The sequence below is a fragment of the Harpia harpyja genome, chromosome 7, assembly GCF_026419915.1.
Source record: "Harpia harpyja isolate bHarHar1 chromosome 7, bHarHar1 primary haplotype, whole genome shotgun sequence".
Lineage (NCBI taxonomy): Eukaryota > Metazoa > Chordata > Aves > Accipitriformes > Accipitridae > Harpia > Harpia harpyja.
Window position 1 is genome coordinate 43,269,167 of NC_068946.1, and position 14,300 is coordinate 43,283,466.

Below are 14,300 nucleotides of genomic sequence, written 5' to 3' on the forward strand. Positions count from 1 at the left end.
ATAGAAGACAAGTTGCCGATAACCACAGTTGCATGTGCATATATTTGGACTGTATCTGAGTAGCAAATACTGAGGAAGGAGTAGACTGTAATTACAAGAAGACTAGCAAGAGGCTGGTGTGACATAGGAAGAGCAAAAATGAGCAAAAATGTGTCACTGAAGCTACAGAAAGGAAGCTGGGAATAACGGAGTTCTTGGTGGCAACAATGGAGCTTGTGAGTGACAGAGTGGAAAGAAGATCAATTTGAGGAAATAGTTGAAGATGGGCAGAAAATTTAGGGACCACCTCTAAGAATTGGGTAATTCTCCAGAATGCTTTGTCTAATAGGAAAATGTGAATTGGTGTAGACTTAATGGCAAGGAGACTACCATTTTTGTGACGGAGATCTCCACTAAAAACTAAGCATCCTTGTTATGCAAATGATCAGTTAGTTGATCTGCACTGAGAATTCATCAGATATCTGAAAACCTCCAACATAAATTATTTTTCCCCCCTTTAAATATAAGATTTTGGATCTTTTCTTTGGGAACTTTATTGCAAGCTCCCACATGTATTTCTTGACAGACTACTGAGAGCAAGCATAGTCCCTGCTCCTCTGATAAAATGTGTCTAAATTCTTCCAGTTTGTGATTTATGTTCCTGAGTAAATAACCAGGCACAAACCTGAATCTCACCTTTCCCCTATGCTTGCTTTGCTCCTTCTGCTTGTGGCAGGAGGATTGCTCTGTTGTCAACACAAAGGTGCTAAAATAACTCACATTTAACATTAAAATCGGCCTGTTGCTTCATCAGCAAATACTGGGCAATTACCTGGCAGGTTGGGTTTGGGGGGGTTTTTTGCCATTTCAGCAAATGACATCAAGATAACTCGATGTATGTTCAGACACTGGAGCTGATTTTGCCATAGCAATGTACCACTCTGTGTTTCATTATGACAGTCCCTCTGCATGGCAGGTGAGTGACTGGTTATCTCGGCCTGGGTCTCATAGCTGAGTGTGGGAAATGTTGCGTTACCATTAGCAAAAGCAGTCCGAACAACAAGCCGAAGTCTCTGCCTTCCCGTAGGCTGAATTCCCAGTTATCCTGGGAGTTTGAAGGAGTCTGGGGCTGGTTTAACCAGAGCGGTGCTACTGTCAGCTGGCACTACACTTTGCAAGCAGAGTTTATACTGCCTTTCCTGAGGTTTTCTGTTTGGAGATCTCAAATACTACCTTCAACACAAGTAATTTACAGTCTCAAAAATATTGAGGAGAGCGCAGCCCTTTGTAATTGCTGCGGCTGATGCCAGTGAGCAGGGCTTCTCCCCTTAGACTGGAGTAACAAGTCAGAACAATGGTAAAAGTATAGATCATGGGGACGGACTGTATTTGAATTTTCAAAGGACATTAGAATACAAACCGTGTTTTGTTGTCATGATCTTATTTCAGTGTATAAATACTAACAGTGCTAGTTTGTAGATGGTTCTGCTTTATTTAATATATTGCTACAGTGACCCTTTCAGGCAGTGTTACCCTTTCAGAGACGTTTTTCTTCTAAACTGAATGGTTTGAGGGCGGGTTTGCCTGAGGCTTCTTGTCTCCGCTGGCCAGCTGAGGACTCGTCCCAGCGCTGGCTGAGCCGCTGAGGGAAACCTCCACCGCGTGTTAGCAAAAAATTCCAGAAATGCTGCGAAATAACGCGAAAGCCGTCCCCGCGGCTCGAAACGGAGCGCAGCCTCGTCAGCGGTTCCCTGACCGCCCCTCGGGCCGGTCCCACACCGCCTTTGGCCCCGGCCTCCGCCTGCCGGTGGCCGCCGTGCCGGCGCTGGCCCGGCGGCGCGCGCTGCCTGCCGCCCGCCTCCCCGGGCAGCACGTGGGCCGCGCCGCGCCCCCGCCGCCCCCCGCGGCGGCCCCTCCGCCGGGCGAAACCACCCGGCTCGGGGCGGGGGCGCCCCTTCTCCGCCGACGATCCGCCCCTTTAAAGGGGCGATGGCCGCGCCGCCAGAAAGAGCGCTCTCCTCCCCGCCCGCCGGCCGCTTCCCTTCCCTGCCGCCCTCCTCCTCGGTCTCCGCTCCTACGCCGAGCGGGGAGAGCGGCAGCGGGAGCCGCCCGGTGAGTGAGCGTGGCCAGGAGGAGATGGACGGCGAGTCGTCGCCCGTTTAAGGGCCTCCCACATCGCTCCGCCATGTTCGGAGGCCCGCCCCCTCCCGGGGGGCTCCCTCACCGCCCGCCCGCCCCCAGGGCCTTGAGGAGCCGCCGCGGGGACGCGCTCCCGCCGCCTCCGGCTCCGCCGCTCCCGCCGCCCGGGCCGCGGGGCCGCCCGCCAGGTGAGCGGCGCGGGGCTGCCGCTGCGGCCGGTGGCGGCGGTGCCCGAGCGGCCGCGACCCCTGAGGCGAGGCCGGCGGGGCGGGAGCGGGGCCGGGGTTGAGGCGGCCGCCGGTCTCGGGGCGTTGCGTAAGGGCGGGGGCGCCCGGCCGCGGCGTGGCCCGGGGAGGGGGAGCGGAGCGGGGCGAGGGGGGGGGCCGCTCCTCGGCGGGGCTCCCCCGGTAAGGCGGCCGGGCGGCGCCGGGTTTCGGCGCCGGGCGCTGGCGGGCTGGGCTGCGATCCGGTGAGACCGGCCGGTCGTTGGGGCGCGGGGCTGACTCATGGCCGAGCCCCGGGAGTTTGCCGGGCCGGCCGGGAAGCCGGGCGGCGGGAGGCGACGCGCCGGTGGCGGTGAGCGGCCGGGAGGCCGCCTTCCCTGCGCCGGCCGGGAGCCTCGGCGCTGCCGCGGCCGCAGAGAGCCGGGAAGCGCCGCGCCCGAAAGGCGCCGGCCGGCCGGTGCGGAGCCTTTCCTCGAGAGGCCCCGCACCAGAGTGCCTGGTCTGGAGGCGAAGTTCTGGGGCGGGAAGGGCCGCTTACAGCTTACTTTCCCTTGAGAGAGACGGAGCGTGTCAGCCAAGAAAGTAGCTGGTGGCGCGTAGTTCTTCGCTGCCTTCCAGCTTTGAGAGAACATCGCCGTCTCGTTGAAGAGTGCAGTAGCGTTTCTGTTAATGAAAGACTGCAAACAATTGCGTGGGATTTCCTCGATGGCTGTTTTTTCCCCTAACGTGCTTTCACATGGTCCCCAAAATCACCCCAACTAGCGTCAAAGGTTTGAGCTGAGGCTTTTCTCAAAGCAGCCAAAGACTTGTGGGTATTTAAATCCAAAGAAGCGAAACATCTGTTTGAATCTCTAACACTTCTTTATCAAAGTCTGGTGTTTTCTAAGAACTTTAAATGCAGGCTGTTATTTCTCTTTTTTCTGTGAAAAACTAACATTAGCATGTTCTTTTTTTGTCTTGGATTTCATAGCAAAGATGCTGAGCTTTTTCCGTAGAACCCTTGGACGGCGGTCTATGCGTAAGCATGCGGAGAAGGAACGGCTAAGAGAGGCCCAAAGAGCTGCAACCCACATCCCTGCAGCTGGGGATGCAAAATCCATCATTACTTGCCGAGTAGCGCTGCTGGATGGAACGGATGTCAGCGTGGACTTACCGGTACGAGTGATGCGAGTTTGTTTTTTAAATACCGTTGGCTTTTGTCAATCTGATTGTGCTCTTTGCTGTTTACAAGTCAGGTAAAGGCATATCTATTTGTCGTAGCAACTGACCCTCTGACTTGGCATCCACTAAGTTACTGGTCATAAAAAGGTACTGAAAGAATAGTTAACTCTGTTGTTCACTGAAACTAGAGAGTGTTTTGTTAGACATCATTGCGCCTTATAGATTGAATGCTTTCTAGCGTGTTAATGTAATTGTCGTGTCCAGGCTTAACTTAGAGAGGGTAACGTTTCGGATGAATTGCAGTGAGCTATGTATGCATCTTGAGAAGGAAGGTAAATCTCTTGGTGTAACTCTGTTGAGGAGGAGGGATGAGCAGAAGTATTAGCAGTAATTTCTGTGTGTTCTGTTTGTTTTGATTTTGTGTCAGGGATGGATGCAGTTTTTAACGCTAACTTGGGAGGGGAGGGGAAGAGAAGAATTCTACTTCCTTCTCCTCCTCGGGGCAGATTATGTAGCAGGGTTTGTCTCATAGCATAGTGCTTTATTGGGAGTGAGGTGTTAGCCACTGTTTTGCATTTCTAAAGCTCCCTTGATATACACGTGTCTGTCCTGCTCTGTTTAATTATATACCTGGGTTTGGCTGTGACAGGGTGAACAGTAGCGATGGAAGTGATGTGTTCTGTTTTTCCACTACCATGTGTTGTAGTTGTTAGTGACTTGTTTTGAGCTCACACAGCTGAGTTAGAAAGCTGTGGGTCGGCGAGACCTTCGGACTAGGTCCATAGGATTTTGGCTGCAATAACAGTTGCACTGACATTGGAGCTGCTGGCTGAAAGAATGTGCGGAGCAGCCATTCTTGAAATGGCTTTTCTTTCCTCACTTTCTTATTTTAAGCACAATTCTAGAGTGTTTATAATGTTAGGTAGTCTGAGGAAGGCTCAACTTGTCAGAGTATTGAGTGGTGGTGTTGACATAGTGAGCAGAAATAACTTCAGCGATATGCAGAACCCCAAGTAATCTAGAGTTAAAGAAACAATTTGGCATCTTTATTTGCAAAATGACTATACAGAAAGGCGTTTATAGAGGGCAGTAAAACTGATTTGTACATCTCTGAGACAATGTAATGAACGTATTCAGTGCTGCTTAGTGCCTAGGATGTTTGGTTTGAGGCCAGGAATGCCAACAAACACTTTATAGCAAGAGTTACACTTAAAAAGTACTCAAGTTTAAATTGGTGTCTCCGCATAACCAGAGCAGTAATCTTTGGAGCTGGAGTTGGCTCTGTAGGCAAATTCCTGGTGCCTCTAACGACATTTCTAAGGCTTTGAGGAGCATAAATTGAACGTGAAGAGGTGTCATGACCTGCCATCTGGACTATAAAACTTAGACCGGGGTGCAGTAGTAACTATTTATTTCTACAGGAAACTTTTTTCACTCTTGTTTTTTTTCTTTGTAAGCCAACATAAAGCTTTGTCTGTGGACATCTAAGTTATGAGTAACAGTAAACAAATATGCTAAAATCTACATAGCTAGATGCAGTAATTACAGTGCATCGTCAGTGGCTGACATGTACTAGTTTCTTTGGTGATTAAAATACAATAAATTAAAAGTAGATTAAATGTTTCATTTCAAACTCCTTAGTGTGTTTGTTCTTGTGTGTCCACTTGCATCATTCATATTTTGGGGTTGACTTGGAAAGAGGACAAAAAAGGGGGGAGAGGGGGGAGACGGGATGAAGTGGAGGGTAGAAAATCCTGGCAAAACAACGTTGCTTTCTAAAATCTAAAGCTAAATTAAAAATATATATGTGTGTGTATATATATAGATTTTTTTTTTTTCTTTTACAGCAACTTTCCTTAAGAATTATTGTCCTCTTTGAGCTAAGGCCTTTTCCAAGACTGGTTCTGTTACTTTGACAGTAGATTTGGTATAAAATGAACTCTTGTTGTCTCAAAGAGGTGCCCTCAGGTCTGCCAGTTCAGTTGTGCACAATCCCGTTGTCTACTTAAGTTGCGTGAAATTGTTTTATGTAAAAAAAAAACAAAACACAAACCAAACAAACCAGAAAGTGGTTCTTAAGACTGAATCACTTAGCAAACAGGTTAGTTCATGGCCAGAGAAAGAGTTGTCTTGGCAGGAATGAATACCATGCCTTTTTTAATCCATGGCTACATAAATACTTTACAGTGGCATAAGTTGTTGCTGCCACAGGAGGAAAAGATGTTGCTTTCATTATTGCATTTGTCCTTGTTTTCACATACCCCTTGGCAGAAGAAACAGTTTTTTGGCAGCCACGCAGTAAGCTAAGTCAAGAAAATGCTGTGGCTGAAAATAATCGGTATAATTTTATGTTAGTTTCCAGCTGGAGTGATTCTCCAATCTGGTTCCCCATGTGCATCCCCAAATGTGGTGAGGAAGCATTTAGAGGCGGTATCAAGCTTATGTTTGCCTAAAATGCATGTTGAGTTATATCCTTACACTGAATTAGCTACTGAAAGAAGAGTGTTCTGGAGTTATGGTCGTTCATATAATTGAATCTGAGATTGTTGAATTTCTGTTTAAATAAAAAAAAAAAAAACCCAAAACCAAAAAACAACCCAACCCAACCACAGGGAGCATTACCATGTAAGCCAAACATGTTTCGGTCTTTTTAAGCAGTGAATACTGATGTTTTTACAAATATTGACAATGAGACAGAAGGGACATGTTATAAGTGGTGCAGTTGAGATTTAATTTATTAAACACAGAGCCAGGATTTCAGCAGTAACTCTGCTTTTTGTCCACTGATCTTATCTATGGTGTCTGTCAAGCCACTTAATCTGTCTGCTTTTCTATTTCTTCTGTTTTTAATTACAAAATTGCCTGACTTGCACTGTTCATCAAAGCTACAGTCCTATGCAGTACATAGACTGGATTCTTTTTAAGAATCTACTTATTTCATAGCTGTGTCAATGACTGAAGAACATCAGTGTTATGTATACTATTTACCGTCACTTTGGTATGTTCAAAATGGGAGGCATGAATTTCATGCGAGTTATCAGTGTTCTTTTGGGGCAGATCAAAAGGTGTGGGGGTTTTTTTCCCACCTTCATCTCAGATTCTAAAGTTGTGTTTCAACCTGGTAGTTTTCCTCGTCTATTACCACTTTTTTGAAGCTGTATGTTTGTCCAAATGCATTCAGTGATTTTGACAGACTTATCATGTGCTTAGTGAAACAGTGAGAAGCTTATTATTTTTTTTATCTATGAAAAGTTTTTATAAAATATATGGTGTCTGTTAACTGTGCTGCTGTTGATGTTGTTCATCATACACGCTGTTTTACTGTTAACTTACCTCGACTTCAACTTGGACAGAAGTCGGGTTGTGCTTTTTCTTCCAGTTGTTTAAGATCCGTGGGTGGAATGTTTGCTTAGTGGTATGACTGGTGAGAGGACAAGAACTCTGTTTTGCTGACATCGCTTATCTTACTTTTAATCTTGTTCCCATGCGAAACTAAACTCCATCTTCCCCCACTGCACCTCTGAAATTCCCCAAAGCTCAAAAGCCATGAACAGCCCTGGTTTAGTACCTGAAGACTCCATCAGCTCAGTCATACCAGTCTGAGCTCCTAGGGCAGCCCCTCAACAGCTGGAATACTGGCTCTTCTGGTGGTCATGGTTAGTGGGGAAAGACAGGTTGTGGAGGGGGAGAGCGTCATACCAGTGCTTTTCCTTGAAAGCTGTTTTTAATTGGAGTCACCAACAGTTTGTTGTAGAGACAGTCAATTCTACGCTATTCATAGTAATAATTGGGAGAGGGAAAAGATAACCTAGATAAAGGGGAAAAATGGTAAGATAAATAATGTAAATTAAATTACAGAGATACACTTGGAATATGCACTTTTTTTAGAATTTGTGGATAGCTTTCTGTGGGGGAACAGGGTCAGCTTTACAGTAGCAACAGATAGTAAGTATGAGGTCTTACAGAAGCAGCACTGTACTTTGTGGAAGCCAGGGGTGTTGGGTAAAAAAACCTGACCCTGCTTAACCCACAATTTACGTAATCTTCTCATGGATGGTAGAGCGTTAATTGTATTCCAGTTTCTGTACGTGCAACCTAAGTTTTAGGCAAAAGCTTCCTAGTGGTATAAGATGAAAAACATAAATTACGAGAATGGATGCTCTCTGAGTAGTTTTTCATGTTAGAATATTCCTTACTTATGCATGCATGAAATTTAGTATGGAGATTGCAAAATGAGATGTTTTTGTCCTTATTATAATGAAGTATCATAAAACAAGGTCTTGTATAAATGAGTCCAAGAGCTCTGTGGAATAGCAGGAATTAGCTAAGCTGTTGACAGTTTTTGAGTAATGCTTACAAAATATGATAAAAAGGACGGTATTTGTGGTGATTATTTTAAATAAAATTAAGAAACCTATCTGGAATGCCAAAAACGTTGCCAGCAAACTGTTAATGAGTGCTGATGGCTTTTTGTGTGGAGGGACATGATCTGTGTTGATCCGACTATAAGATCAGAGATGTATTGTGATAGTTGTTTCTACTCAGTAATCCACTCTGGTGGTTGTTTTTTTTTAAAAAGCTTGTAGAATATTTGTGGCTACTTGCTGAATATTTGTAGCTATAGATATGAAGTACAGAATGCTGTCTGTGGCATAGATGCTGATTAAAAAGAAAATCTAGAAATGCTAAAAATGCTAGAAAATCAGTCATCCAATAAAATGAGTAGTCTTAGTGTTCAAGGTTGGCTTTTAAATGTTCAAAATAAATCTAGGGTGACAAAAGAAATGAGTAAACAAACGTGCTTGTGTGTGTGTGTTAGGACTACAAAGGTTTGGATTAAAACTTTTTTCACATGTGGTCTTTAACTATTGAAATGCTTTTGATTATTTGCTTAAACTACTGAAAGACCTTTAGGGGACTGAAACTGGAAAAATCGATCCTGAGCTGAGCGTTACAAAGTGGAGGTGCTGTCTGTGTGGTGGAAGGGGGCCCAAGCCGTAGTGCAGGTTGATCCAGTGCTTCCTGGGGTGCCAGGTTTAAATGCATATTGAGATTGAACGCAAGACGTATATAGTACACGCTGAGTCGTTCCAGGAGTTCTGAGCAGCAGCAGAATGCCTGTACTGAGTCGTGCTGGGAGTCCAGTCGTGCTGGGCAGGTGAGCATTTCAGGCTTGCTGCGATGCACGATGCCCTGGCACGGTTAGAAGGGGAGGAAGGGAGCAGCTGGAAGCGAGCTGCGGCTGCTATCAGAGTAATTTGTTTGGCCCGCAGTGTTTCTGGGGATGGTGCTGCAGGCTGGTTTAGTTGCCTGAAGGTTTAGCATTCCTAACTCGCAGCGTAACAGCAAATTTTGTCTGAAGCCCTGCTTTCCCGCTGAACTGCCCCTGTAAAGAGCTCAGTCAAAGACTGAGACTCTCATACGCTCATACCAGACTGCTCCTGAGAAACCTGCAGGTGGAACACCAAATAAAACTGCAGCGTTGGAGAAAATACTCAGGGGAGGTATTTAATCTCTAAACCTTAATGCTGGACAAGCAGTTTGGATATATTCTGTGTCAGAAAGAATGTTAGGAAATAGACTCAGAAATGGATTAAATCAGATGTGTAACCAGAAGATACAAACTTCCTGGGAGAGCAAAATGAGAGACTTCTGACAAAACAAACTGACACGTATGAATGTTTTCAATCATTATCATGTTATGCGTGGGGTCAATAAGCCTGAGCACAGTCCATTGAAATCTTTCTATGTAGTATTCTAATAAATGTACAGTATGGGTATTGAAATCAATTCTTTATAAAAGATTTTGGGGACATGACTTTTTCTTTCTCCAGAGAATAACAACAAAATGTTTAACCCCAAATGCTTCTCTTCCTATATTTGGGAGAGATGGGGTAAACAGAAGAATTGATAAGCTCTGTCTTTGGAGGTAGTAATTATTCTCCACAGCCTTCCAGACTTGCAGGGCTTTTTACTCAGTAGAAGAACATGTGGTGCATGTTGTCAAAGGCTGGCGATAAACCAGAGAGAGAAGCAGAACTGGTGTTTTGCTGCCATTGGCACCTTTAGATGAAGGAGAAAATTGAGTGGGGAGTTTGGAAAAGTTATTTGAAAGATTGGTGCTTGGAGTTTGAAGACAGGAGCAACTCGCATTTGTAGGTCAGTACTTAAAGCTGTAAGAAGATCAGGGTGATACGAATGAAGTGTACTTCTAACACTGCCTTTGTAAAGATAAGGGGTTTTAACCCTGCAATTCTCCAGCAAACCTTAATGGGGTTAACTGTAGATACTGTTTTCATGATATTGAGAGGAAATCTTTTTCCTTTAAAGCTCACTGTTGGAGCTCTCATGGCTTATTTTTTCGAAATGTATCGTTTGGGAGAAGGGGGATTAACTTCCTAAGAAATGGACAGGCTCTGCTGCTGCTCCCGTGCTGCCATGGTCTGCAAACGTGCGTAGGTGACATCCTACCAACTGGGTAGCTGTAAATCCTGAATAGGGGTCCCTAGCTTCTCTGGGGGGTGAATGGGATCTTTCTGAGGAAACTGGTATGAATATGAATGGTAACCCTCCTAATGAGCTGACAAAAAAACAGGAAGGAAGGGTTTTGCCCTTCAGTAACTACCGAAGGCAATAGCTACTGTTAGTTATTGTTAATAAGCAATATTAACATAATCATTGGAAGAAATCTTCCGACAGAAAAGTACAGCTGCAAAGACACAAGAGATAGTAAGTCCCACAAATGTAGAGCCTATTCATCTCTTTTTTTCAGAGTTCATCTTATACAGGGACCTCCTTTTCTTTACAAAGAAAAAAAATAGGAGAAAAATCCTTTTCTGATGAGCATTTTAGTTAGTAATTCATTAGGTGGGCTTTTTGGTTTTATTTTTTTCAAGTTTTGGAAGTTTGAAGTACTTCGCAGTGATTAAAAACCTGATTAAAACCTTAAAAAGTGAGCCATTCAGCTGGTGCCTGCCCAGCACAAGGGTCTCATCCCCAGCTGTTGTAAGACCGTGTTGCTTCATCAGTGCTGGTCTGTACTGGCTGCTGCGAGTCCTGAAAAAGGCTTTTACGTCAGACAGGCAAGCTATGGAGCTGCTGGAGTTGTGGGGTTGCTGGCTTATGCTCTCGAATGCGTGCCCGTGAAAAAAACTTTACCTCTGAGACCACGACAAGGGGGTATAAATGCCGCCTCTAGTTTTAGGCAGTGAGTGAGATGCCTGAGCCAAGGTGAATGTCTCCGAATCCCCTTATCCCGGCAGTGAAGGGACAGACCAGCCTGCCGAGGTGAACACCGGAGTTGCCTTTACCCAGCCTTGCTGCTGAGCTACCGGGGTTAAGTCCAGCCTTTCTAACACCTACTCAGCCAGCAATTGCAGTTATTAAGAGCAGCGTGAGATGTCATTAGCACATAGTTGGGAGCATCCCTCCACACGATTCATGCCAAAGCGATCAAAAGATTTTTTTATCTCATTCCAAAGTGGGGCAAAACCACTAGATGACCTGCCCCATATAAATGATATATTTTATTTACGTTTCCCAGTTCAGTTGTTGACTCTCCTGCTGTGAGATGTTTGCTGTTGCTTCCTACGGAGTGTTGCAAACTGTGTAAATCAAGTAGTCGGGTTTTACAAAATTACAAACCCGTGAGGAGTTTAATTGGTGCCCTGAAGCGAAGACCAGCCACTGGCTGGGCTGCTTGTGAGTGGAGTCTTTGATAGTTCATCGGTAACCATTAAGCAACTCGAAAGTATTTGTCCTTTGAGAGTAACCTGAGCTCTGCTGCAAGGAAAAGAAAGGGGGGAGGAAAAAAAACCCACCAAAGTATGGGGTAGCAGCAGGATAAAAATGTCATTTAAATCAAATGTTGCCATTAGAAAGTTAGGGTAATTTTTCACCAGCAAATGTAATAAAAGTGTATCTTTGCTATGTCTTTCGAAAACACTTGAGATCACAGTTTTATTGAATACAAAGAAATTAATTTTGATTCATAAAAATTGACCAGTTACAAAGCAATAGTATTTTTGGTTGCCGTTTGTTTAAATATAAGGAGGAAGGACTTTAGTAAGGCTTTAAGAAAGAATTTGAATTTAACATTAAAGCATGTGTGAAACTTTTGCTGACTCGCACCAAATACAGCCACTGATGGTTTAAGCCATATGGAAAGTACTGCATAATTAATTCCATGTTGACAGCCCTGGTGATTTAAGTCAGAAAACAACCGGTAGCCCTGCAAATCTTTCCACAGCCACTCCAGTACTATTCTTCAGGGACTTTCTCCCACATTAGTCATTCTGGGTCCACTTAATCTTTGAGTCCTTTGCTGGGATTACCAAAATGGCGAACACGCTCTGAAACTAATTTGACGCTGCAGAATTTTGAACAATAATACATAATACAGTTTTAGTTGTTGGTAGTCTGAGATAGTATGTGTAGTAATTGCAGGCTTGAGTTAAAGTGCTCCATTGCCTGTCCCTAGGAGGGAATTTGGCTAACTGGTTAATTACAGTTTTAAAAGATGATTTACTGAGGAATTGAGAAGGATCTAAAATGTTCGGCTCAGTAAGGGGAGATTTTCCTGTAGTTTTAGACGATCTGCAGAAAGCTTCATGCAAAATAAAATATTTTTCTAGTTTTGCTGTTGCAAATGCTGAATTGATTTCACTTGTATTAGTATATCTTACTGTTTAAGCAGAAGATATTCTGTGCGGAGGGAAAATATCCACAGTTCAACGCCTTGCTCTTTCGAGAGAGAGGCTGCAGACTCAAATAGTGGAAGAAATGTGTGGGCTTATTTGTAGGCGATTTGCCTTAAGGCCTCTGTTATGAGAGTCTTGCTGGTGTTCAATAAATCTGCTATTGCCTGAGAAGTACTTTTTCTTGAAGTCAACAGAAAAAACTTGCCTTGAACGAGTTTGGTGAGGACTACGTCTCAGCATTTTCATTATACAACAATTTTGTAGATGCTGTTGTGTACATGAAGTTGCCTGCTGGTCTAATTGCCTTCCATTCCCCCTACCTCCCCTAATACTTGGAAATAAATAGCTGTGGGAGAACGTTCTTAGGCAGGTTCAGTTTACAGACTTTTCTGAGATTCTGCTTTGAGCTGTGAAATGTCATGTTGGATTTAACTAATGTATCGAGTAAACCAATGATTATGATTGCAAAGTTGAATATAAAATATTTGAAGATCGGGGTAGAGGAAGGTGGCAAAAATTATGCATGCTGCTTTACTTACATCGCTGTTACTTGGTGATTAAACCAGATTATTTCTGAGAATAAGAATTCTGGCTGGCCCAGAGTTTTGAGAGGTGGACTAAATCTGCTAATTAGTAGCTTACTAAAAAATATGCTTAGAAAGTTAGCCCATTTCTCAAGTTGTGAATGTATAAATATTAAGATAAAAGATTGCAAGGTGATAGCATTATGGAAATAGAGAAATCCTTAAACTGCTTGCAGAGTAAGCAGAAATCTTTCTGCATTTCTTTGCATTTAAAAATATTTCTTTTCAACACCGTGACTTGTAATCTGACCTACTAATTTATTAATGTATTTTTATTACATTTAGGCATCTCAGGTATTACTGTTAAGCTTTTCTTTCAGTGTATTACTATAAAGGAGTTCATAGCATGAAAAATGTATGTTGGTGTAGAAACTGCTCAGTGCTCTTTACTGCCTTCTCTTTAAAAACAACTGTTTAATTTTTTAGATCATCACTGTAAAAATGATGTTTACTTGAGGCCAGAGCTAAGTTTTTTTCATAAATTATGTATGAGCATACGTGGTGGCTTTTTGTACCTACAAGTGAGTTTCATGAACTGACTTTTGTAGAAGTGTTATCTGAGTACTATTTGTTAAATTTGCTTGCCTCAGACTGCTTCCTGGCAGTTGTTAAAAGCAATTCCTAATGGAATGCTACATCCTAATTCAATATGCTTTGCTACCTGCTTCAAAACTGGTGAATTGCCTAGATATCAAACAGTAGTAAATTCGTAAGCAATTTGCTGTACTTTGCTCTGAAAATTTTCCAGTGCATTAGTTATTGCAATTGTACTAGCTATATTTCCACTTCAATAGAATTTCGGTGAGTAAGGAAGGCCTAAAAGGGACAATGGTAAAATGATTTTTTTAACACTCTGCGTTGTGCAAGTCAATGTTGACATTTTCCAAAAAAGGAAATTATGCAAGTCCTTTAAGAATATTATGTGTGTTTCTTGTAGGGTGTACATCTGCCTTCAAGAAAAAGAGCCATCAAAAAATATGAGAGAAAAAAAGAATTTCCGCATTATATGTTCAGAAGCTTAATTTTGGGATTTTCTCACTTTTGGAATTACAATATAAAGTATGCCTAGAAGAAGGTTGATGCTACAATAAATCTACTTGCTAAGTACTAAATCGTTTATATTTTCAGAAAAAAGCCAAAGGCCAGCTCCTGTTTGAACAGATCATGTATCATCTGGACCTTATAGAAAGCGACTACTTTGGATTAAGGTTCATGGATTCCGCACAAGTGGCGGTGAGTAGCAGCAGTGGTTTTTTGTTTTGGTTTTGGTTTTGTTTTTAAAGCAACAGTCTAAATTTAGATCCTAACATTGACAAAAATGCTGTAAGAAAGCTGCCTTTTTTGAGTTAAATTTTGTGCAGAAGCTCTGTGGTGTGTTAGTTTAAGTGATCCCAAGTTTAATTCTACCTTGAGCACTGTAACATATTACAATGCTGTTGTCTCTTCCTTTCTTGTCTTTCACTTGTTCTTGTCACACCTTCTGTTGTCATTAGGCAGGCTGGTCCAGTAGGACC

General features: G+C 43.4%; 1 protein-coding gene across 7 annotated transcripts in view; it reads left to right on the forward strand.

Annotated features, from left to right (window-relative positions):
- The first annotated feature begins 2,187 nt into the window (after positions 1-2,187).
- Positions 2,188-14,300, forward strand: part of EPB41L5 (erythrocyte membrane protein band 4.1 like 5) — a 61,247-nt gene continuing 49,134 nt past the window's right edge. For 4 of the 7 annotated variants that reach the window (XM_052791082.1, XM_052791084.1, XM_052791085.1 and 1 more), the window contains exons 1-3: positions 2,188-2,306; positions 3,313-3,497; positions 13,915-14,019. In XM_052791082.1, coding sequence (XP_052647042.1) covers positions 3,318-3,497; positions 13,915-14,019 — 285 coding nt within the window. In that variant the 5' untranslated portion in view covers positions 2,188-2,306; positions 3,313-3,317. Of the gene's footprint in view, positions 2,307-2,581; positions 2,695-3,312; positions 3,498-13,914; positions 14,020-14,300 lie in introns of those variants that run through there. The other 3 variants (XM_052791087.1, XR_008235842.1, XM_052791083.1) reach the window with 3 other exon arrangements.